We start from the raw sequence: 26,067 nt of genomic DNA, 5'->3' as shown, positions 1-26,067 counted from the left end.
ATGGATGCATTTACTTATAAACATCAGATATTCTGGTTCTATAAGCTTCGATTTCTATTTAAACACTACAGCGCATCTGAAGAACTCTCTCCAGAATTATAAGAAAAGTTGTCCAGGACTGGGAAGAGTCACTTATTACTTGGTAATTAACATAGCAAATGGCAACACTTTCTAAATAGCACATTTGATTAGTAGGGGTATCTGGCAAAGAACTAAAATCCAAACATGTCATTATAGTTGCTGCAGACATGCCATATCACCTGGAAAGAACAATATAAAACACTCTGGTTCTATTTATAAACAGAGTATGATATTGTGATGTAACATATATCAGTAGTTAGATATTTACTAAAGACAATGTATTCTAACATGACAGAGTAATTGGAAATATGGTAATATGTTCCAGTATGCTATAAAACTTTTTTTATATTTTTACAAAAGGCCCTAATGTGTTTTTATAGACTTACATTATATGGTATGGTACATAATAGGAGAAAAGGACCCAGACAGGCTTGTCTGAGTTACGATCAGGAAAGCCCTGATAGCGCCAGTGAATGTAAGCTCCGCATTGTGTTGCAACTGAAGTGTCTCATTACCACAGTGAACTGTATTATATGGCACAATCTGCTCTTTTCCTACCACACTGAGTTTATTCCTGTCAGGTTCCTGATTTCTTAATATATTTTCAATTTTCTCCCTCATCCCTAAAGTCTCCTATTTTATGTAGTCTTCAGAACCTTCCAAACATCTATGAGAAAAACTCATTCTTTACAAAAACCTTGGCATCAGGTCCAGTGCTCTCTTGGGATGCAATTTAGCATTAGCAATTTCCTAATGTATCATAAAGTCATCAGCTCAAGCTCACCTCTGATGTAATAGGGCTCAGCTGAAAGAGCCAGGCCCATTTCATCTCCTCTTGCATTGATGGCAGTATTAACACTCATTAGATGTTATTAGCATGAAGATTAGCATGTTCAGGGCCACATAATAACTCAGCCACCCAGGAGTCTTACTCAAGCAAGTAGCATTACTCATCTTACCATGACAACTTCAGATGCACTCATCCAACTAAGGGAACAAACTCATAATGGCCCTTAGGAATCCATGACAGCAACATTTATTATCATTGTGCCCATATACCAGGGACACTACAGATAGTCTAACAGCCACTTGGAGTTTATTTCCTCAAAAACTTCCCAAATGTCCCAGTAAAAGACTTTCCTGGCCCATTCTACTTGAATACCATCATGCTCCTATTCCCAATGCCTTGCCAACATGTAATGAGTGTCTCCTATGTGCCCAGAATGGTGCTTTACTTACATTATTTCTTTTAAACCTCCAATAACCTAAAAAGCGATTCAAAAGCTCACTTTACAACTAAAGCTGAGGCAAAGAGAAGTCATGGTTCCTGCCCACAAGGAGCAGGGTCTATAGAAGGCACCTATGCCAATTCCCTGTTTCCAGAGTTGACCACAACTAAGCCACACCACACAAACTCCAACCAGGCCCTGATCTTCCCTCCCAAAAGAAAAAATAAAAAAACATGTCCATGGTGTAAGGTAATGAGCACTATATGGAGAGCCATGAGACTACATGATAGTCCTGGCTATGCCACAGACAAGCTGAGTAATATAGAAGTGGAATGGTTATCTCTGGACCTCAGTCTTCATCTTCTGAGAGGTAAAATCGAGAAGGGCACATGCGGGAGAGTAGGAAGGAGAAAGGATTAGCTCACCTCTGAGCTGCCTTCTTCATTGGGATCCATCTGATAGGGTAAGAAATGACGTTTCCATAATCACTTCTCAGGGAGTTAATTCTCCATCAGTGAAATCCCTTCTTTTTAAGTTATTATTTACATAATGCCACGTAACAGGCATTGCACTGGATCCCTGATATTCTCATTTAATCCTCACAAAAATCCTGTAAAGTAGATACAATGTTTGTTTTTCATATTACAAAGTAGAAGCCCTGTCCTTGTAAGTAGCTTGCCTAACAGACACTGAACTAGGAATCAGAAAGCCAGGATCCACACAGGCTTACCTGACTCCAGACCCTATGTCCCTTCTGTGCTGTACTCTTCGGCCTTGGATGGGCTTATGTAGAATGCTTTTACCTGACTTTAACCATCATGACGTGTACTTAAATTTGTGAACATGGGAGACTCCATATTTTAAAATAAATTGGAGGGGAGGCAATTTCAACTCATTCAACAAGAATGTAAGCCTCAGATACACTCGTGAACCAACTGGCTTTTCTGGAAAAGAATGACTAGGATTTTTAGAGAAAGCATTGCAACCAAGCAGTGCTTGAAGTTGTTGCTTTCAAAAGGTTCAGAAAGTAAAACTGGGGGAAAGAAAATAGAGGGAAGAAGGGATGAACTATGAAATGACTGACCTGCTGAAAAAAATAAAAATCCAGAGTTGGAGACAGCAGAATTACAATCTTGACATTAGTCCCATATGGGTTATTACTCTTGATATCATTATAGCCAAATGGAATGAAAATAGAAGGGGGAGAAAAATCTCAGTGGGTATTGCAATTTAAATTTGCCATGTAAGCTAATACTGTATATTTAGAGACTGAGCAGACAGGGTGGTTGGTGGCTCAGAGTATGTGCACGGGTTGCTGTGCCAGCTAACCAAAGCAGACATTCATTAGAGCAAAACGTAGATTTCCATTTCTTGGCATCTGACATGGGCTCTTTCCTTGGAAAGAAATGTCAATATGGCCAAAAGTGTGAAACCTACAATAAAAGCATTGGGACTGTGGACTTCATCTAGTCGGCACGTTCCCACTCCTTTCTTTCCTACTGTGGAAATCCAGTTGAGACTTGGGGTGCTGAGTGGAGAGGTGGCAGGGGAACTGATTAGGACACAGGATGTTGAAAAGGGGGGTAAGGAGCTGGGGGAGGGGAAACTGGACTCCCAAATTCCCTGTTTCCTTTTTAGCTTTCAATTACTATTTTCTCTTACCCTAAAACTGTCCAACACAAAAAACCAACCACAATTACTGTTTTGCACAAGGCCCCAAACAACAGCAGCTTCCAAATCCTTGCCATTGCCGGCTTGCTATGCAAGTGCTGGGTACTTATCCACACGCTCTGTCGGTAGCATAAGCAAAACTCGGCTCCTGAGGCAGGGCCTCAAGGAAGAGGCCCCCCCTTGCTTTACAATTTCACTGTTTGTTTCTTTTGTTCAATAGACTGGAAAGACTATGACGACAGAGAGCCCAGACACAAGGGACAGAGTGAAGTTTTGGAAGGTCTGCTGCAGCAGGTCCGAGCCCTTCATCAGCAGTATAGCTGCCGGGGTAAGGATAAAAATCTGCGCTGGGCCATCAGCTGAGGTCTCAGTGGCGCCGGTAATTTTAGCAGTTTCCTAACTGGGTCATACCTTCTCATTCATCAGGGAGAGAGAGATATTAATATTTGTACATCTGGAATCACTTTAGTGCACTATCTTGCTTTACCCCTTCAGAAGAGACTTCCCTCTCCTTTCTTCCCTCCCTCCCTCCCTTTCTCTCTCACCCTCTCTCCCTGTGAACAGTTTGAAAACAAGCACAGGGAAAGCAGCATCTGCCATTACTTCCCTTCCCTCTGCATTGTTCCTTCATAAAGCAGCTCTGCGTGCTGGGTCTTTGGGATATTCACCCCCACACTTTCACCCGCAAGGAAAATTCCGTGAGCATCCCTGAGGATGCGCAACCAATTACAACTGCAATAATAACCCTTTGTGTATATTTACAATAAAGTTCACAATCCAGTTTCACATCCAGCATCTTTTTCATCCTCATTTTGGCAATTACCATGGGGTCTAGTGACCTGAACAAGGTCACAATGCTAGGAAAAAACAGAATCAATATTCCAACCTAGGTTTTCTATGTCCAAGTCCAGTCTTCCTGCCACACCTCATTTTTGTCTCTCATCCTTTTATCAGGACCAGGAACTGGGCATTCATCTCACCCTGAATTTTAACCTTTTCCTTTACTACTGCTCTGGAGAAGAGTAGAGCACACCTTCTCTAGATCTAGCCAACTACACCCAGAAAATATCTGAGAGGTTTTTAAAAGCTTCTCTGCTACTTGGGCTGTTCAAATGGGACAGAGTCAGGTTTCTGATCTGTGTAATGATTCGTGGAACAGGCACTTAGTTTTATTTGGAGAATTAAAGCCTCCATAAAGTTTTCATTTTCCATGCTCCTTCACCCATCAGGTCTTCAAATGCATAATCCTCTTCTAGATTCAGGGCACTGCTGGGCTAGCTAGGGAGAAAAATCCATGTTTCAAACTTAGAGATGCTCACAGAGTTTGGATGAGGTATAAAGTGCTCATACTTAGCATTAGCATAATGTTGGTCCAATTACTGTGTAGCTATGACAACAGAAATGCTGGCTATAGCTGGAAATGAGGACAAGGGCTTGCAAGAAAATACTGTTCTCCTAATGAGCGGTTCATGGGGAGCTATAAATATGTGGGAAGAAGCGTGAGGAGATCCAAGTGGGACTTCATCCCCAGATTTGTAGGAAAACTTTATCCAGATCAAGGCACCGAGCACTCCACATTGAGCAAAGTACAGTCAGTTCTCAGTTATCCAGGGCTCATTTAACCAGGCCAGGCATTTCTAGGGTCCTTTCTCCTCCTCTGCCTCTCCATCATTCCCCTGCCCAACTGGTTCTTGTATGGCAGGCAAAGATAATAAAACAATTAGATAGAAGATTCTTTGCTATTCACAAGCCACCTCATGTTTGGTCTTTATCAGAGGGAGAAAGCTAAAACTACATGTGAGAATGTGGGATTCTTTTTTATATTATTTGAAGATTTAGATGCTCTCCCCATTACTATTGGATTACTATCCAGTAATCAAGAAACAACTGTCTAGACAGCCTAATTATTTCTATAGTTTCCATTAAAGTTTTACCCGTACATTCCCCTGACTGGGATGCATAAATGCACACAGTATCAGGAAAGATTTAAGTAAGGCATAAGGCAGAACTTTCCAAAGTGGAGAAATATTTTTTATATTGAAATGTACTCTGAACACTTAAACAGTACCCAAAGTATCCCAAAGAATAGTGGTCATATAAGATGCTTAGCTGAAAAAGTGTCTCTAGTCAGTAAGTTTGGAAAATGTTGCATTTTACATCTCTTTCTTGAAAATATAAAATAGACATTACAAAATTAAAGATTCTAATAAAGACATTTTGAATTTGATTAACCAAGCATTTTCCAAACTTATCTGGCTACTGTAAAACTTTTTGCACAGAATTAGTGTTTCAAGACACAAACTTTGGGAAATGCTGACCTATAACATGTCAAGGTAAAAGAAACAAGATCACACAAAAAAGGAATGATTTTAAGATAATCTAATATTACACTAAATCTAAAAGGATAAATGAAGGATAATTAATATTTCATACAGAAAACTACAAAATTGTTTAAAGTACTCAATTACACTGAGATACTACGTGGCTTATTGGGGACATAAACCTTCACAAATTTTGTAATTAGAAAAAATAATTATTTCAAATCCCAGTTCTACCACTTATTAGCTATGAATCCTTGAGAGAAGCATTTACCCTCCCTGAGCCATGCTTCCCAATCATAAAACCAGGATAACAGTATCCACCTTTCAGATTGTTATGAGGATTAAATTAGATAATGGATCAAATTCACCTGGCATAGTGTAGGCACTTCACAAACTCTAGCTTATTTTTCCTTCCACTGTTCTTCCAAATAAAGAATAGAGCCTCTCTTCACCCATTCAGCACTTTACTGATATGACTTAGAAATAAAGTGTAATCACTGACTCCATTGTAATGAGCTTGGAGTACTCAGTAAACATACAGAATATTCCAAATGCAGAAGTAATAACAAAGCATCCATTTTTCTACCAAAGCCACATAGGAGACACAAAAATCACATTAATTTCTGTATTTTGGCTAAAGTGGCCACAGTTAATCTGCATGTACAGTACTAGGATGGAAATTCAATGGATGCTGATCAGCCTTTATCATTCACATAGTTGATGCTCTGACATACATAATGAATTATAAAAAAGCTAGTTGTTCAATACATAAGTACCCTGCCGGAGTGAATTTCAATTATCATCCAATTTTTCAACTGGCAAACATTAATTGAAACACTTCCTATTATGTGTCCAGTGCTAGGCATACCAACATGAATAAACAAACTCCCTATGCCCCAAGCATTTAAAAGCTAATTAAGTACAGCAGTCGAAGTCCAGAAAACTAACCATTGCTCCAGAGCCACCCTGAAACACGGAGAAGCAGAAGTCTCTACCTGTGGCTCAGTGTATCAGCGTAGACCTGGTGTCAGTCAAGATAAGCGGTAGCCAAATGATCCCCAAAACATGTATTTCTCCCACATGCTTTATGTCTACCACTGGTCAGCTCAAGGCTGTCCTATGTTGTGATCATCCTTTCTCTGGAAATATTTGCCAGCACCCATGGGAGAGGAAAAGAAACTCCTGAAGTTCTCATATGGGCAAGAATTTATGAGTGTCACTTAAGCTCAGAACTCATTGGCCAGAACTGGCTGCATGGCCCCACCACAAGAGTTCCAAGAAGTGAAATTCTAACATGCACCCAGAATGGAGGAGACCCAGAATATTTAACATTTGCACAGGCCTCTTTCCCTACTGATACCATTTCTTGCTGCTCTTTTTGTTTTTTAGTCTAATTTTTTTTAGTTTAATCTTCATTTTTATTTGTGTTATATATAAGTATAATGTGAGAATTACCTGTTGTAGCAGCTAAGAGCATGGCCTCTAAAGGCAGCTTAGCTGGGTTCAAATTCAGACTGGACATTTACTAGCTGTGTGACCTTGAGCAAGTTGCCCACCCTCTCTATACCACACTTAGCTCACATGTAAAATGCAGGTAAGAATTATAGATACCTGTCAGACATTGTTTGAAGACTGAATGACTTAAGCATTTTTAAAAGCTTTATTATTTTAAAAAAAGCAACTCCCCCAATTCTCCATTTCTTTTTCCCTGAAAGCTCAAGTCTTTACCCAGTTTTATTTCTTCATGCCTCTAAATAACATGTTTATATTGCTAAAACTTCATTTTTTAATATTTGAGGCACCATCTTGCTAAGAAAAATGGTAATTTCTTTTTTACCCCTCTGCCCTCTTACATGCACATACAATTCCTACCCCTCATTCTCCTAATATATTTATATTGTACTTTTAGTAAGATCAATGCTTATTGCTTACATTATAATGATCATATAAATTCTATGATTATTTTCCATTCCTGGATAACTTTTTGTTTTCCCTGTAGTTTAATATCTTTTTGTGTGTGTTTTCTTGTTTTTTCTATGTGGTTATAATGAATTAATCCCCAAGCTATTCTCCAATTATAGCAATTTTCTTTTAATACAATCAAATAGTCTAGTATGTTTCAACTGCATCTTCTTAAAGAAACATCTCTGGAGCCATCTGACTTGCTCCAATCTATCTGGCTACTGGCTGCCTCTCTGTCTGATGCATAACTGTCACCACCACACTGAGGACTCTTCTTACCACTTTCCAATATTGGATTTCCTCTTTTTGTATCCCATGTCTTCATTTTTCTCAGTTAGTCTTTCATTTTGGTGGAGCCTTTCCTTTAGCAGCTTCCTGAGTAAGTATTTGGGAGCTAATTTTTTGATACATTGAATGAATGTCTAAAGATACTTTTATTCTGCTTAACATTTATTCAAGGTTTTGGATAAGTATAGAATTCTCGGTTGAAATTATCTTCCTTCAGATTTTGAAGGCATTGCTTCATTGTCTTCTAGCTTTCAGTGGAGAAAACTGATGCCATTCTGATTCCAGAGGTTTTATATGAAAACTTGTTTTTTCCTTCTCTGGAAGATTTTTAAGGTTTCTTTTTAATTTTGGTACTCTCTAAAATTTCACTGATATATGCTTCAGTGTGGATCTATTTTTGTCTGTTGTGTTGGGTGCTTGGCAAGCCCTTTCAATATGGAAACCTACAACCTTCAATTGTGGGGTATTTTATTAATTATTTCTTTAATTATTCATTCCCCTTTTTCTCTGCTCTGTCCACTAGAATTTGTATTCAGGTGTTGAACCTCCTAGAGTAGACCTTTAATATTTTTTCTTGTTTCTCCTCTCCTACTTTCCATCTCCAAGTCCTTTTGTGCTCTCTTGGAGATTTCTCCAAAATATTTTCTTGGCCTTCTATTGGGTTTTTCAGTTTTTAATAGTATATTTCTAACTTTCAATGTGCTCCATTATTCTCTGAATGGTTTTCTTACAGACTCCTATCCTTTTTACAAGGATGAAATGTCTTTGCTTATCTCTCAGGCTATTAATGATAAGCATTGTTTCATCTTATATTTTCTTTTCTTAGCATAGACTCTCCTCTAAGTTGCTCTTTTGTTACTTTTGGCCTCTGTCTTTCCCATTAAATGTTTCTCACAACTGTCTAGTGTTCCTGGATGTTTGTTCAGATTTAAGAGAAGGAATTCAATAGCAGCTGGGAAGTTCTGAGCATGTGGATAGGACACTTTATTTATAGGTTTTGCTATAGGGTGAACCAGCATGACCTTTTCTTTAGGAAACCAATGAAACCAAAGTCAGAATCTCTGGATGTATCTCTTAGGCTTGTCAAGACTCTCCAGAGAAGTTTTGTCCAGTATCTGGCCTGGAGGGTGTAAGTTTGAGCACCAGTGTTTGGTGAGCCCAATGGGGAAATACCTGTAAGGAAGCTTTAATTTAATCCACCTGTTTTGAGTACAGTCCTACCCTCCCCCCCACCCCATTTTTACCTGTAACCCATGGCTTCCACTAGAGACCTGTTTTTCACTCTTTCCAGATAATAAGCTCCTATCTTTCTCTAGGGTGGGAAGGGGTACATGTCTAGCTATGTAGGTTAGAGGAAGAGATCTAGAAGTTTAACTGCTTTTTATACAGACTTCAACAAATTCCCCAGATTTTAGCTCTATATTCACCCTCCACTTCCAGCAATATATGGTGTCCATGGGGTGAATCAGGTTACTTATAAGCTTTCTCTACTGCTGGCTTAGGATTCATCTTTCTCAAGTCAGCTAAATCCATCTGTCCATCTGCTTTCCAACTACCAAAATTCACTTGATTTTCTCTCTTTCCCATCTCTTTGCCTTATATAGATTTATGTGGTTTCTCGTCTTTTAAAATCTCTTTAGTCTGGTGTTAGAGAGGTTTTGGAGAGTGGTATACAATGAATATACATATTCAATATGCAGCCTTTAACCAGAAGTCCCAGCAGCATTATTTTCAAGCAGGTTATGACCAGCCAAATTCATGTGCAAGTTAGAAAAGAAGTTTAGTTTTTTTTGCCAGGAATAACGATTATCAGCACAAGTCTGAAGCTGGCATTAATGCATGTGTCAGTCAGATCATTCCCAACTGTTCCTACAGGATCATAGGCAGAGCCACACTGGTCCTCAGCCATGGGCCATCTGCCCAGGTTTCTATGTGTAACAGCAGTGACGCAGACCATGTTCTATCTGCAGTGATGTGTCTGTCAGGAGTCTGGTGATGACCCCAGCAACTCTCCTTCATCACACAGAAAATGAGAATTTAAATCAGTGACTACCTAGTTCAGCTCTATGGAGTACTGCTTACAAAGAATGCTTTAGGAAGTCTACTACTTCATCAGTGAGAGCTCCAGGCTTAGATAGGAGAGGTAAAAGGTAATGGGAGGAGGGCAAAGGACTTGGTTCCATTTCTTTTTATCCCACTTTACAATAAATCACTCATCTTAAGAATATAAACAAGCCTCTACAGGGTGTCCCCTGGAGTTATAAATATTACTGATCAGCATTTTGGGGGAGCTTATCATTAACTGAGTTAGCTATTGGCAACTCAAGATGTAAAGATGTAAGAGCTTCTTGTAGGAATGAAGAGGCAGAAACCCTAAATGAAACCGGGGATAAGACACATAAGCAGACAAGGAGAGAGGAAAGCAGAAAGGTGGGAATAAGGTACTGGGAGTGTTGTTCGGCCACTGGAACTTACACTGTATTTTTTTCTGTGTCCCAGAAAGTTCAAAATTACAAACCACAGGCCGCAAGCAGTCAGTCTCAAGGAGCCTGAAACACCTATTCCATTCCTCAAACAAGTTCGTGAAGACCTTAAAACGGTGGGTCCTATGTAGTTTTACCAGGAACTCTTAACTTCTCAGGAATCAATTGGTTTTGGTTCTGAACAGAAATTTGACAGAATTTCTTTTTTGTTACTAAAGGAATACAAAGTTCACTTCTCTCCTGAAAATTTGGGCAAGACAGCAGTTTCTCTGAGTTCTAGTCAGTGAACTACACTCATAGGTGTATTTTAAATTATCTTGTATCATGCCCAAAAGTATTTTTTTCCATGTTTCAGGCTTGGTAGAGAAGATGGTTGCAGACAATATTTTTTATTTTGCTTTTTCTTTTTAGGGGACTCTACATAGCCGTTATATTTTATTACAAAGACAATATGTTAGTCACCAATGAAGATCAAATACCAATTGTTGAAATAGATGACTCTCACACCAGTTCCGTTACACAAGATTTTCTGTGGTTCACAAAGGTATACTGAATTCTGATTTCATTTCCTCCCACTTTGCACCAATGTTACCACACATAAATCTCTGAAACTTTGAGTTGAGGGGTCTCCAGTGATCAAAGTATTGGGGTGGGAGTAAATTATCTCAAAGGTCTCTTTCAGCCTTGACTTGCCCTATGTCATACAGAATGCCAAAGTAGTGTCTATCCTATATTTTCAAAGCAGAGAAGCTTGCATCCTGTCAGATTATGTCTCCACTATTCTGAGTTACGGGATCATTTGGCAAAGACTAAAATGTGGATCTGACTATTTCATTAACATTCAGATCTTTTTCCAATTGGACGGAGATCAAAAAGTTATTTCACATGTATCTGAAAATGGACTGAAGAACAAACATTAGGGGTCAGGTTTCCTCTTCCCTGCTTTTTGCTTTGATTCCACAACCTAAATCATGTACTGGCTTGGATGATGACATGACCTCCTGACTTATTTTGCAGCTGTCTTGTATGTGGGAAGATATAAGGTGGTTGAGGCAAAGTGTACCTATCTCCATGTCCTCATCCACAGTACTGCAAACTCGGCAGAAGATGCTCGCAGCAACAGCCCAACTACAGGTGAGGAGCCAGTTTCAAACCATACTCCCAAGGAAATTTCAGGAAAATTTGGTCAGTTCAGTTACCAATCCCACCTGGAAAGAAAAAGGCTGGACTCCTTCCTCTTTCAGATCCCTAAGCATATGAGCACTACTTGGACAGTTTAAGCTGCATGCCTGCTCATGTAGGGAACTTGTGTCTCTGGCTATCTTAAAGAAGAACAGCAGGGGGTCTCTCTTGAACAGCCTAGGAGTGACCCCATTAACTAGAAGGGCTGAAACGAGTTCTAGATTTAATATTAATCAGTCAACTCATTTCTTTATTCTGGGCCTCAATTTTATCACTTGCAAAATCAGGGGAGTCTGACCAAGTCACTTGAAGAACCCTCATTGCTCCAGCATCCTATGCACCTATGATGGAAAGAAATGGAAAAAGAGATCAGCAGATATTTTGAGGAGTTTTTTGGCTTGATACTTTTGGTAAAGCAGAAGCATTTGCACATACTTTTGCTTACTTAAAAAAAACTCTTAAAGGCTTACTTTTAATTCTGAATTTGTTCATCATTCCATATTATTAACCCCATCAGATCAAGTCTCCAAGCCCAGCGAGAATATTTGTACATTACAGAGCCAATCCTATAAATGACATTGAATTTACCCAAGCTCTTCTGGGCTTTTCTTTCATTGTTTTCTGGCATTACCTGAACTTGTAGTTTTTAGCTACAAGGAACTGTCGTCTTTAAGAGATCAGTGAGCTTTTATCAGTGATGGATTTCTACCTACAAAGCTGTCAGTTGTATCAACCCCAGAAATTCTTGTACAAGAATCTGTGTAAGCTGTTATGGCAAGACCATACCAGCCAAGGCATAAAAACAGGGTCATAATAACAATAACACAATTTCTATGGCTCCGCCCTGCTCTCTGCAATCACAAAAACTTCATTTCTTCACCCACACAATAGTAACAATTCAACCCCCTCAAATAATTATTGTGTGGCTATTGTAATTAACTCAGAAAGGTAACTCTTACTCCTGTACTATACACTCTACTGCATAGGCAGTTTACTGCCGATCTCAATGGCCTCAGAGATTTTAGCAAATAGTGTTCTCCATTTCAACTCACTCTTGATTGCTAACTTCTCAACTCAAGAAGTTCTTACAGCTGGGCCATAATGACTGGGCTGAATTCAAAGCACCCCTTCCTCTCATCACTGACCAGCTTGAATTGGACCAAGCCACTGTACCTCAAACTGCTCTTCCTCTAGGATAAAGTTCATTCCCAGGAAGCTCCTTGGTCCCTTTGTAAGGTTCTTTCCCAGGAGGCTCAAATCCCTTAGGTGGACTCTCCAATTAGCCTGCCATACAGCCCAAACATGCTGGATCAGAGACTGAACAACCTTAAAATTTCAAATGAGATTCTTTATTGTATGTTTATTGGAGGCCTCCTAGAACACTTTCATCTGATATCAGTAACATGAGAAGGATCAAGCTGTCACAAGTCAGTACAGTTACACACAGAGGGGCTAGAGGAAAGCCATGATGGTCAGTGTGCCCCTAGTCAACTACTCACTCCCATTGCAATAAAAGCTCTGGGATTTCCTTGGTCCCCCAGTGTACTGGCCCCACCACTTTTCATAATGCATCAGCCCCCTTCTGAGGTAATTTCCCTCCTTGTCTAGCTTAGATTCCTTGGTCCATCACAATCACTCCCTTGGAAATATTCTAAATTTCTGTTTCCCTCCATATTATTTATTTGGAAAAACTCCAAGCCTGGATGAATCCAGCATGTCTAAAGCAAGAATCCAGCATGGAGTAGTTGCATATTGCTGTAGAAAAATCACCAAAAAGGGAGGGCAGGCAGGGGTGCTGAGCGGTTTTATGTTAAATTCATGACTACAATTCTCACCTGTAATGTTACCTAGTGATCAAATTCTATATCTCTACTGAATTCATTTTCTCAAACTATAAGGCAACTATTTAAAACCTTCTCCATTCTTTCACATCCTTTCCCCTTCCTCACACTCTCCATTCCCACATCAGGTGATGACTTCATTGTATAATTCATTAAGAAAATAAATGGGAATTATTTTTCCACCAACAAACTTAAAAGGCTCCCTGCATTGACCCCAGTTCCTCATTGTTCCCTCCTATTCCAACAGGTAAAGTCTCACTCCTCCTGAAAAGGCTCCTCCTTCGACACGTGCTCTGTATCCCACTTCCTCCCTCCCATCTCTATTCACACATAGTGAAGTCTCTCCAGTTTAACCTCTACTTGAATCCCTTCCTCAACCACACATGCTTGTTCAGCTACCAAACCCTCTCTTCTCTTTCTTAAAAAATTAAAAACTTCTTGAAAGAATTGCCTACATTCTCCTTCTCCATTTATTCCCTCACTTCCTATTTAGTTCTCAGCCCTCTCCCTGACTTTTGCTACCACCATGCTTACCAAACTGCTCTCTCAGGCCATCAGTATCAGAGACAGATGATGCTCCTAAAGCTTGAGCTTCAGGGCCCCTCACTTGCATGAGCACCAATAAGTGTGGGAGTCAGAGTGTTCTAGTGGGAGAGGAGAAGTTGAGTTGTAATCAGGAAGTATTTCCTGTAAACTGCATAAAGGAACCTCATGGGGGAAAGGGGACTGAAAATTCCAAGTATTTCAGTATTGGGGAAGATTTCCTTTCTCATTCTAAATATATATTCACTTTCAAATCTAATTTTTATATATGTAATTTTATGTTCTTTGTCTTAAAGAGGATCCCATTCTCTCTGTCATATTTGCTTGCTTGCTTAAATAATAGGAGTCAATTTTATCTTTTTTGTAGGACCTTTTGCCCAAACTATCTGCTGATCTTTAGAATGAAAATGTCTGGAGATATCAAATCCACTCTTTTTTTGGTGGTGGGGGGAATGACAAGATACAGAGACACTTTTCAGAAGAGAAAGAAAAATAAATTAGGGGAAATTGATATATACTTAATATTTTAGATCTCTTTCTTAATCTAACACTTTTTACAATGTTCTGAGAAAAGTAAAGCAGTATTCTTAAATAGCTTGCCTGGCATCAGTCATATATAGACCCTGTTGATTTACGTCTAGTACATCTCATTTTACCCTGCACCCTTTCCAGCCTCACTACCACTGCCTGATTACTCCAGGAACATCAAAAGCCGCTAAAGTCATTCTCCTGCTTCCAGTCTTAACACCCTCCAATCTATTCTCCACACTTCTGCCAGAGCAGCCAAAGATTCTGACCATGTCATCCCCTGACTCATACTCTTTCAAGAGCGACCCAAACATTTTGTCCTCACAAAAGGCCTTCATCACCATCCTTCCCCTCCTCTTGTTCCCACAGCACCCTGACTTACCTTCCTTACAGTGCATGTGTCAACCACTGTGCACCCTGGGTCTTATTTTCCAGTTTTTGCTCTATAGTGAGGTCCTTTAATATGTAATAACCAAAGACAATCATGAAACAAGTCATTTATTTCATTTATTTCATTATTTAATAGGTGCCATGCACTATGCCAAGTGCTTTATAAACTATATCTCATTTACTCTTCACCACACCCTACTGAGAAAGTACTATTATTGATAGCCAATTAACACGATAAAGCTGAGGCCTGGAAAGGTTAAACAACTTTCCTAAGGTCACACAAATAGGAAGTAGCAGAGTCTGGATACAAATCCAGATCTGTATAATTCCGAAGCCTGCTTTCTTTCCAATACTTCATTATCTTATTGTATATTCATTTACAAAAAGCAAGCAAAGATTTAAATAGAAGAAATCGATACTGCAGTTAAAAAAGAAAAAAGAGAGATTCATTCTGCATCACTTGGAGCCTATTTAGAAGTGGTCTTAAATTTTACTTGAAAGAAGGTAAAATATGAATTGATTGACTAATACTACCTTGGCAGGAGGAGAGACAATATTTGGATTTTAAAAACAAAATAAGATGAGAAAGCCTGTAAAAGACCCCACACTGTTCTTCCTACTCTTAGGAAAATGGAAGAGGCCCCAAGAGGCAAACAGGTGCACTGCTCTTACATCAAGAGGCATATATAAACTACTTATCTTCAAATATAGTAATATTCTGACACTGTAAATTGGGTTACATTAAACTTTCCTTCTCCATAGCTTTTAGAAATCAGTGTTAGTGAACAAAAGCCAGATAACAATTTTTGAGTACTATGTCTTTTTCACTTCTCAAGGAGGGAAAAGGTTTCCCCAAAATTTGACTCTCCTTTCCAGGCCCTCATATATCTAGTCTGGACTTCTTTCAAATTTCCATGTCACCCCAAACTGAATAAAAGTCTCTAAATATTGTGTGTCTGTCTAGGACTTAATAACAATCCTGTGATTTACTCTGGTTACAACCTAGATGCATTCCTGTGAACTATCAGGTGGCTTCTATTCCTCTTTACCCTGTATGATCCTCAACATTCCCAGATCTCCTAACCCTAGTTGCATAGCATGACAAGTTTTAACATGATTTATTTTTCCTTTAGGTGCTAAAGGGCCCCAAATATGCCCCCTTGAAACATGGTTCCAATTTATTTTCACGATATTCTGCTTTTAAATTAGGCTCTCCCCAGAGCTAGCTACCCAACTCAATTTGATTTTTAGTGCTTTCTTGTTCAGCCCATTAGTCAACATATCCAAAGCTGATAGTGAACCACTGATAATAGCTCTGCTTAAATGAAATGACCACCTCATTCAATGTCTACCCACCAGCTTTGGTCCAAAGTAAACCATATTTTCCAGTGCCCTAATAATATATTAATTCAGTCAACAAAAAGTTATTGAGCTATTACTGTGTGCCAGGCACTGTGCAAGCAACCCAGAGACACAGCGATGAAATAACCATGATCTCATGACATGTACATCAATATGCAGGAAGCTAAGATCATGCTAAGATCCAAGTCTGTACAGGAAGCAATATGGGACAAAAGAAAGGATACTAAATTCTACCTGAGAGAGTTGAAAAAGCCTCCCCAGAGAAAGTGAAATGTGGGCTGAGTCTTGAAAACAAGTAAGTAAAAACCAGGGTGGGGTTCCAATTAAAGCAGTAAAGAAAGTCCACATCCTACTTATATCAAGCTTGAAAGTTTACAAAACACTTTCTCATGCATTGTTTCCTAATCCCCCAAATACTCTATAAGGTAAGGAGTAGCAAAAGGGATGTCTGGATTGTAAGGGGCCTTAATTTTAGATGATGAAATTCAGGGTCGGAGAGGGTAAATAATTTTTCAGAAGTCTACAAGTTAATAAACAGCAGCCAGCCTTGAAACTCAACACCAACATAGCTAAAGGCTTAACAGTGGCGTGCTGGAGCCAACTTGTACTGGCTCAGGAGAGCCAAACATTAAATATTCAGGAATTCTGAAAGCCTGTTGTCAAACCCTTGGTAGTTTGAAATTGACTATGGTGGAAGTATTTACACCACAGAAATAGGTATATGCTATAAATCAGACCTTTTTTTTCTTTATTTGGATAGCCAGTTTACCAGCATACCACTGTTTATTTTCCAGTATTACTTTGCAGCAAACTGCCTTTATATAAAACTGTAGTACTACAGAGGGCTGGATTAAAAGCCTTACCCAATTACTTCTCTGTGATTTAAAAGTCAATTGCTGGAAAGGAATAATCTGATTGAGTGATTAGGCCACTTTTAAAAATAATAATCCTTCCAAATGAATTTTTATAATATGTTAATTATTTACAAAATTTACTTATGTGTCCAGTTCTTGTGAGGAAAAACAAAAGATTTAAGACACAGTCCCTCCCTGTAAGGGCACATTCCAGTGTTTTCATAGATGTGGATATTGACCAGCTGGCTCATTCACATTTAGAGTCACTTTTATAAATTCAGTTTCACTTTTGCTCTCCTGCTAGCAGATTATCTCATCAGCATCATCTGAACTCACAAAAATTAATAGCTGGGAGTTCTAAGATGATTTATAATTTTTAAAAATCATAGATACATAAACTAACGGTATTTTATCCTATTCATTCATGCTCTAGGTTAGAAATCTTCAAATCCTGCATATTTGTAAAACTGTTTATTTTGGTAACATCTACCTAGGTCCCTTCACATTTAATGTGGCATCCTTCCCTTCCCATCTCTTTAAAAGTATTGTCTGCCTCAGTTGACCTAGCTCACACACAATTTTTTTAAAAATTTCAATAAACAGAATCCCCTGAAATCCAGATAAGTCAAACCAGGCCAATATCCCAATTAAAGGATCTTGAAGGGAATGTGCCATCATTTGGGGACCTGTACAATGTGCTACATTATCAATTCACTTCCTCATTTTAAACAACCTCACTTCATACCAGTGCTCTGTAGATGTCTTGAAAACTCCACAAGCAGCATACTTGAAATAACAGGCATTTTTCTTTAAAACATCTGGGATTCTCTTCAAGTGCTGGTAACTGAGGTTTATGTGCTGATGTGTCTATGTGGGAAAGAGATATTTACAGATACTGAATTTGCTTTAAAAAAAACAATTTTTGTGCCTTTTGCTATAATCTTTGCAGGCTTATGGTGAGGACATTTTCTTTGAGCTTCTGTTAAGTGCATTTCTATGATACCCCATATTCTAGGATTAAGACATCTTTAAAAAAACTCAGAAACACCAGGTATTCAGTTATTTTTGTTGCACAGTATCATATAAGCTACAAGACATCTATTTGTTTCTAGAATTTACTTGGAACACACAACTTGGGAAGAGTTTACTATGAGCCCATTAAAGACAGACATGGAAACATCCTAATAGTCACCATCAGAGAGGTGGAGATGCTCTATTCATTTTTTAATGGCAAATGGATGCAGATCTCAAAGCTGCAAAGCCAAAGGAAGTCTTTGTCAACACCTGAGGAGCCAACAGCCTTAGACATTTTACTGATAACCATCCAGGTATGTAGTCTTTTCAATTTCTTAATATATTTAAAGTTCTAAACACACTTACTGAGGCTCCACTGAAATATACCAGGAGCCATTTACATAGGCAGTGATGGAGTGGAGACGGTTCAAAGATATGTCATTGCTTATGTTCCATGCATAGGAAATATTCAGAAGCTTATTTTTATTTATCATTCCCAAATCTGGAATTCATCAAGCAATACAAGTAGTGGGAACCCCAAAAATAGCCCTGACCAATGAAAAAATGAGAAACATTGAGACAAATGTTTGAGTAGGGGTCTACAGATAACATAATCAAAACATTAAACCAATACTTGAATGGAGTATAATAATAACATATTTATGGATTGTGTGTGTGTGTGTGTGTGTGTGTGTGTGTGTGTAACACTTTGAACACTTTAAGACACATTTACGCTTGCTTGTTCCTTACAGTATTCCACTGAGACAGGCAGGCATGATTCAATCCATTGATTAGAAATGAAATAAATGAGACTCAAAGACATTCATGACCTATAGCCACACACAGAGGCAGACTCAAGTGAAGCTAATGAAGCTTCAGCATCATTTGGCTCTTCACTTGCATAAGCCCCTTCCAAGGACCTGTCAGGGACAATAACAATTTCACATTCATAATCTTGTTTTCTTCTTAAAGAAGGCACCAAAAATTGAATCCACTATAGGCCCCACAAAACTTGAATTGGCTCCTGAGCACAAAGCTAAATAATGGCAGAGCTTCTAATTGAAAGCAGGCTTTATTCTACTAAATTATATAACATTCCAGGACAGGAATTAGGATTGTAGTAAAGGAGGGACAGGAGATGAGATAAAGGATGAAAAACTCACCTAAGAACAGAAAAGCCACCAAAATTCAAAATTAAGCCTCAGCCTGGATGGCAGAACCAGGATACAAACCTACCATCTTCTGCTCCTGAGTCCAGTGCTCTCTCAGTGTCACCAGACTGTCTCACATGTTCTTATGGGAACATGGGCTTCAAGCTGTTTATTTTTTTTAAACCCAGTGATGGGAATTAGTTCTATAGAACACCCCAGTTAAATGGGAAGACTGGCAGAAAATCTAACTTGAGCCCTATGAAACCAATGACGTATATCCACAGCCAGCCAGTCCAGTGTAGTGGGAAAGAAAGGGCTCAGTCCCAGATAAACAAGTGAAATTCAAGCCTAAGGCAGAAGCCCACTAACTTACTTCCATTCCCTACTGGGGGGTGGTTGGTACAATTATCTTACCTTCCCTTACTTGCACTGGCCCAAACCAGGTTGAAGTCCACTGTGGGTAAGGTTAATTAGTCAAAACCAATAACTCTGGATTTTATTTTATGGAATTTGGGTTCATATGAAATTGATGGAGGGTGTGTGTGTGTGTAGGAGGTAGGGGGCAGGGAACAGAGACATATTCGTGGCTCCCCTCTTTACCTTTTATAAGCAAGTGCTAAAAGAAACATTTAAAAAATCATAATAAATTGAGCTTTTACAGGGTGACTAATACACTAATCCCCTACAGGGATAAACTGGGGTCTGGGCTACCTTTGCTCCTAGAAACCCAGCACAGGCCTCAGCATGATATAATACCTGGTTTCTCCTAGACTTATTACATTAAAAACGTGTTACAGGTGCAGAAAAATTCCAATCTGGCGAAAGGTTGTTAGAGAAGGGACCAAAAATAGAGGCAAGATCAGGTTTCCACACAGATCCAAGTGGAAAATTTACCCCCGCTGACTGGCACATTCCTGCCTGATGTCATTCCCACCCACCTCCACTCTTGTTTCACTTTCTCCTATTTTTTCTTTCTCCTCCTTCCCATAGAGGTCTTACACTAGAGAGGAAATGGGGAATAAAACTATTAGAGCTGATATCCAGTCACTCCTAGACTTAAGATTTAATTATGTCAGGAGTTGGCCCCACCAACTCAACATGAAAGTAGATGCAGGTCGGGGTGGGAGGAGCTGAGATGGCGGTGTGAGTAGTTCAGCAGAAATCTCCTCCCAAAAACATATATATTTTTCAAAATACAACAAATACAACTATTCCTAAAAGAGAGACAGTGGATACAGTACAACAGCCAGGCTACATCTACATCTGCGAGAACTCAGCACCTCACAAAGGGGGTAAGATACAAGAGCTAAGGGATGAAGTCCAGAAGGAGATTACAGAAATGAAACAATCTCTGGAAGGACTTACAAGCAGACTGGATGAGGTGCAAGAGGCCATTAATGGAATAGAAATCAGAGAACAGGAACACAGAGAAGCTGAGGCAGAGAGAGATAAAAGGATCTCCAAGAACAAAAGAATATTAAGAGAACTGTGTGACCAATCCAAATGGAACAATATTTGCATTATAGGGGCACCAGAAGAAGAAGAAGAGAGAGAAAAGGGGATAGAAAGTGTCTTTGTAGAAATAATTGCTGAAAACTTCCCCAAAGTTTCCTGAGGGAGGAAACAGTCTCTCAGACCATGGAAGCCCACAGAGATCCCAACACAAGGGACCCAAGGAGGACAACACCAAGACATATAATAATTTAAATGGCAAAGATCAAAGACAAGGACAGGGTATTAAAGACAGCCAGAGAGAGAAAAAAGGTCACCTACAAAGGAAAACCCATTAGGCTATCATCAGACTTCTCAACAGAAACCTTACAGGCCAGAAGAGAATGGCATGATATATTTAAAGCAATGAAACAGAAGGGCCTTGAACCAAGAATACTGTATCCAGCACGATCATCATTTAAATATGAAGGAGGGATGAAACAATTCCCAGACAAACAAAAGTCAAGGGAATTTGCCTCCCACAAACCACCTCTACAGGGTATTTTAGAGGAACTGCTCTAGATGGAAGCACTCCTAAGGCTAAATAGATGTCACCAGAGAAAAAAAATCATAGCAAAGAAAGCAGACCAACCAAATACTAACTAAAGGCAAAAAATAAAATCAACTACTCACAAAAGCAGTCAAAGGAAACACAAAAGAACACAGAATAAAACACCTAACATATAAATAATGGAGGAGGAGGAATAAGAAGGGAGAGAAATAAAGAATCATCAGACTGTGCTTATAGGAGCTTAATAAGTGAGTTAAGTGAGACAGTTAGATAGTAAAAAAGCTAACCTTGAACCCTCGGTAACCACAAATCTAAAGCCTGCAATGATAATAAGTACATATCTTTCAATAATCACCCTAAATGTAAATGGACTGAATGCACCAATCAAAAGACACAGAGTAACGGAATGGATAAAAAAGCAAGACCCATCTATATGCTGTTTACAAGAGACTCACCTCAAACCCAAAGACATGCACAGACTAAAAGTCAAGAGATGGTAAAAGGTATTTCATGCAAACAATGGGGAGAAAAAAGCAGGTGTAGCAGTACTTGTATCAGACAAAATAGACTTCAAAACAAAGAAAGTAACAAGAGATAAAGAAGGACATTACATAATGATAAAGGGCTCAGTCCAACAAGAGGATATAACCATTATAAATATATATACATCCAGTACAGGAGCACCAACATATGTGAAACAAATACTAACAGAATTAAAGGAGGAAATAGAATGCAATGCATTCGTTCTAGGAGACTTCAACACACCACTCACTCCAAAGGACAGATCCACCAGACAGAAAATAAGTAAGGACACAGAGGCACTGAACAACACACTAGAACAGATGGACCTAACAGACATCTACAGGACTCTACACCCAAAAGCAGCAGGGTACACATTCTTCTCAAGTGCACATGGAACATTCTCCAGAATAGGCCACACACTAGGCCACAAAGAGAGCCTCAGTAAATTCAAAAAGATTGAAATTCTACCAACCAACTTCTCAGATCACTATGGCATAAAACTAGAAATACATTGTACAAAGAAAACAAAAAGGCTCACAAACACATGGAGGCTTAACAACATGCTCCTAACTAATCAACTGATCAATGAACAAGTTAAAATAGAGATCAAGCAATATATGGAGACAAATGACACTGACAGCATAAAACCCCAACTTCTGTGGGACGCAGCAAAGGCAGTTCTAAGAGGAAAGTATATAGCAATCCAGGCCTATTTAAAGAAGGAAGAACAAACCCAAATAAATAGTCTAACATTACAATTATCAAAACTGGAAAAAGAAGAACAAATGAAGCCCAAAGTCAGCAGGAGGAGGGACATAATAAAGATCGGAGAAAAAATAAATAAAATTGAGAACAATAAAATAATAGAAAAAAAAATCAATGAAACCAAGAGCTCGTTCTTTGAAAAAAATTAACAAAATAGATAAGCCCCTAGCCAGACTTATTAAGAAAAAAAGAGAATCTACACATATCAACAGAATCAGAAATGAGAAAGGAAAAATCACAATGGACCCCAAAGAAATACAAAAAATTATTAAAGAATACTATGAAAATCTATATGCTAACAAGCTGCAAAACCTAGAAGAAATGGACAACTTCCTAGAAAAATACAACCTTCCAAGACTGACCAAGGAAGAAACAGAAAATCTAAACAGACCAATTACCAGCAATGTAATTGAATGGGTAATCAAAAACTACCCAAGAACAAAATCCCTGGACCAGATGGATTCACCACTGAATTTTATCAGACATATAGAGAAGACATAATACCCATTCTCCTTAAAGTTTTCCAAGAAATAGAAGAGAAGGGAATACTTCCAAACTCATTCTATGAAGCCAGCATCACTCTCATACCAAAACCAGGCAAAGACCCCACCAAAAAAGAAAATTAGAGACCAATATCCCTGATGAACATAGATGCAAAAATACTCAACAAAATATTAGCAAATCAAATTCAAAAATACATCAAGAGGATCATACACCATGATCAAGTAGGATTCATCTCAGGGATGCAAGGATGGTACAACATTCAAAAATCCATCAACATCATCCACCACATCAACAAAAAGAAGGACAGAAACCACATGATCATTTCCATAGATGCTGAAAAAGCATTCAACAAAATTCAACATCCATTCATGATAAAAACTCTCAACAAAATGGGTATACAGGGCAAGTACCTCAATATTATAAAGGCCATATACAACAAACCCACAGCCAACATCATACTTAACAGCGAGAAGCTGAAAGCTTTTCCTCTAAGATAGGGGACAAAAAACAACAAATTTGACTGGATCTATACTGTTGGAACTCAATCAAGAATTAGGAGAAGTGCAAATTGTAGCACTCCAAAATCGTACAACTACAGACTATTTACTGTTAAAAGAACATAAGGGATGTGAACATTCCCCAGGAATGGGTTGTTTTAATTTGTCTGATTTCTCTCAGACTGTTCAAGTTCAGTTGGACAATATCCACCATATCATAGATAAGTTTTCACAAATGCCTAAGGTGCCTAACTGGTTTTCTTGGTTTCACTGGAGATGGATGGTAATTACAGGTATGCTTTGGTTATGTAACTATACTCCTATTATGTTAGTGTGTGTGCGCAATTTAAGTAGTAGCTTAAAACCTATACATGCTGAAGTTACTCTACAAGAAGATATGTCAAAGAAATAATCAATCTTCCCATGTTTTCTTCCGCCTGCTACTTCTATAGCTTTTCTTCTTCCTTCCTAATTACAACCCTTAAATAGAATTCGTGCCTCATATCAAATTTACCGAGTATCATAATTCTTCCAAGTGGTAAAGATACCTCAAGACAAATGCTGGGCATAGAAGCTACAGGGCATAAATATGCAAAGAAATAAAAAGCTAACCATTTCAAACAATAAGGCTTCTCTCTCACTTACCAACTTTACATTTCCCTGTATGGCCCCGGAAGATGACTGGTTAGCCAGAGACGGGTAAGATTCCTCAAGGGAGGAACAACCTAAGACAGGCACAGTCGCAGGGGGGTCATCAGGTGAGAAATTGGGGATCAACAGAGGTGAGGCTTAGAACCTCACCCCCCCGTTCTGAGAGAAATCTTCTGCATACGTGGATGTTTTATTGCCCTTGTCTAGCTTGGATTAACACATAGTCTACAGGCACACACTTGATAATCTACATTTGCTCTCTTACAACACTAAACTATGTTTTCTACCTTTATCTTGTATCTACCTACCACTTCAGCATTTTATTAAAAATAATAATAATAAAGAGAGAAATGTGGTATCCACATATAAATCAAGTATAAAAATCAAATGAGTATTCATATTTGAACTGACTGTTTATAGTTCATAATGCTTGAGCAAAACCAAAGGTTTCTGTGGTGGCTGCCCTTGTACTGTTCACCATGTAAGAACTTATTCACTATGTAAGAATTTGTTCTCCATGTAAGAATTTGTTTGTTATGCCTCAGAAGATTGGAGACTGACGAAAGTTAGGCTTGGGGTGGATTAATGATTGTGCATTGAGCATTGACTCCCCTATACAGAATTTTATTGTTGTTAACAACCATTTGATCAATAAATATGAGAGATGCCCTCACACACACACAAAAAAAGTATACACTTACAATGGTAAAATAATAAGTAATTGGGATGTAATGAATATAGTCAAGATGTTGTAACAGCTTGGTATGGTGATAGCTGGTACCTAGAATTGTCATGTATATAAATGTTGAATCACTATGTTGTACACCTGAAACTAATGTAATGTAATACCGTGTGTCAACTACCCTTCAATAAAAAAAATAATTATCTAAAAAAATAAATAAATAAATAAAAATAAAAGGAATTAAGCACTGTTAAAAAAAAAAAAAGATAGGGAACAAGACAGGGATACCCACTCTCCCGACTGTTATTCAATATAGTACTGGAGGTCCTAGCCATGGCAATCAGACAAAACAAAGAAATACAAGGAATCCAGATTGGTAAAGAGGAAGTCAAATTGTCACTATTTGCAGATGACATGATATTGTACATAAAAAAACCCTAAAGACTCCATTCCAAAACTACTGGAACTAATATCTGAATTCAGCAAAGTTGCAGGATACAAAATTAATACACAGAAATCTGTTGCTTTCCTATATACTAACAATGAATTAACAGAAAGAGAAATTAGGAAAATTATTCCATTTACAATTGCATCAAAAAGAATAAAATACCTAGGAATAAACCTAACCAAGGAAGTGAAAGACCTATACACTGAAAACTATAAGACACTCTTAAGAGAAATTAAAGAGGACACTAACAAATGGAAACTCATTCCATGCTCTTGGCTAGGAAGAATTAATATTGTCAAAATGGCCATCCTGCCTAAAGCAATCTACAGATTCAATGCAATGCCTATCAAAATACCAATAACATTCTTCAACAAACTGGAACAAATAGTTTTAAAATTCATATGGAACCACAAAAGATCCCGAATAGCCAAAGCAATCCTGAGAAGGAAGAATAAAGCAGGGGGCATCTCACTTCCCAACTTCAAGCTCTACTACAAAGCCACAGTAATCAAGACAATTTGGTACTGGCACAAGAACAGAGCCACAGACCAGTGGAACATAATAGAGTCCAGATATTAACCCAAACATATACAGTCAATTAATATATGATAAAGGAGCCATGGACATACAATAGGGAAATGACAGCCTCTTCAACAGCTGGTGTTGGCAAAACTGGACAGCTACATGTAAGAGAATGAAACTGGATCATTGTCTAACCCCATACACAAAAGTAAATTCAAAATGGATCAAAGACCTGAATATAAGTCATGAAACCATAAAACTCTTAGAAAAAAACATAGGCAAAAATCTCTTGGACATAAACATGAGTGACTTCTTCATGAACATATCTCCCTGGGCGAGGGAAACAAAACCAAAAATGAACAAGTGGGACTATATCAAGCTGAAAAGCTTCTGTACAGCAAAGGATACCATCAATAAAACAAAAACCATCCTACAGTATGGGAGAATATATTCATAAATGACAGATCCAATAAAGGGTTGACATTCAAACTATATAAAGAGCTCATGCACCTCAACAAACAAAAAGCAAAAAATCCAATTAAAAAATGGGCAGAGGAGCTGAACAGTCAGTTCT

At 38.4% G+C, this 26,067-nt stretch overlaps 1 protein-coding gene and 1 long non-coding RNA gene across 3 annotated transcripts in view; one reads left to right on the top strand and one right to left on the bottom strand.

Annotated features, from left to right (window-relative positions):
- ANKFN1 (ankyrin repeat and fibronectin type III domain containing 1) overlaps positions 1-26,067 on the top strand; it is a 359,764-nt gene that overhangs the window by 289,954 nt on the left and 43,743 nt on the right. For both annotated transcript variants that reach the window (XM_057501323.1, XM_036879836.2), the window contains exons 10-14: positions 3,202-3,309; positions 10,052-10,151; positions 10,447-10,579; positions 11,053-11,169; positions 17,848-18,063. In XM_057501323.1, coding sequence (XP_057357306.1) covers positions 3,202-3,309; positions 10,052-10,151; positions 10,447-10,579; positions 11,053-11,169; positions 17,848-18,063 — 674 coding nt within the window. The remainder of the gene's footprint in view (positions 1-3,201; positions 3,310-10,051; positions 10,152-10,446; positions 10,580-11,052; positions 11,170-17,847; positions 18,064-26,067) is intronic.
- The window catches only part of LOC130683559 (uncharacterized), a 41,284-nt gene continuing 26,690 nt past the window's right edge, over positions 11,474-26,067 (bottom strand). The window contains exons 3-4 of the long non-coding RNA XR_008997339.1: positions 17,481-17,602; positions 11,474-11,558 (exon numbers count right to left, since the gene is read on the bottom strand). This is a non-coding gene — a long non-coding RNA (uncharacterized LOC130683559). The remainder of the gene's footprint in view (positions 11,559-17,480; positions 17,603-26,067) is intronic.

This window comes from Manis pentadactyla, chromosome 4 (assembly GCF_030020395.1).
Source record: "Manis pentadactyla isolate mManPen7 chromosome 4, mManPen7.hap1, whole genome shotgun sequence".
NCBI classification, from domain to species: Eukaryota; Metazoa; Chordata; class Mammalia; order Pholidota; family Manidae; genus Manis; species Manis pentadactyla.
The sequence above is the reverse complement of the archived record's forward strand: the minus strand, read 5'-3'. Positions and strand labels throughout refer to the sequence as shown.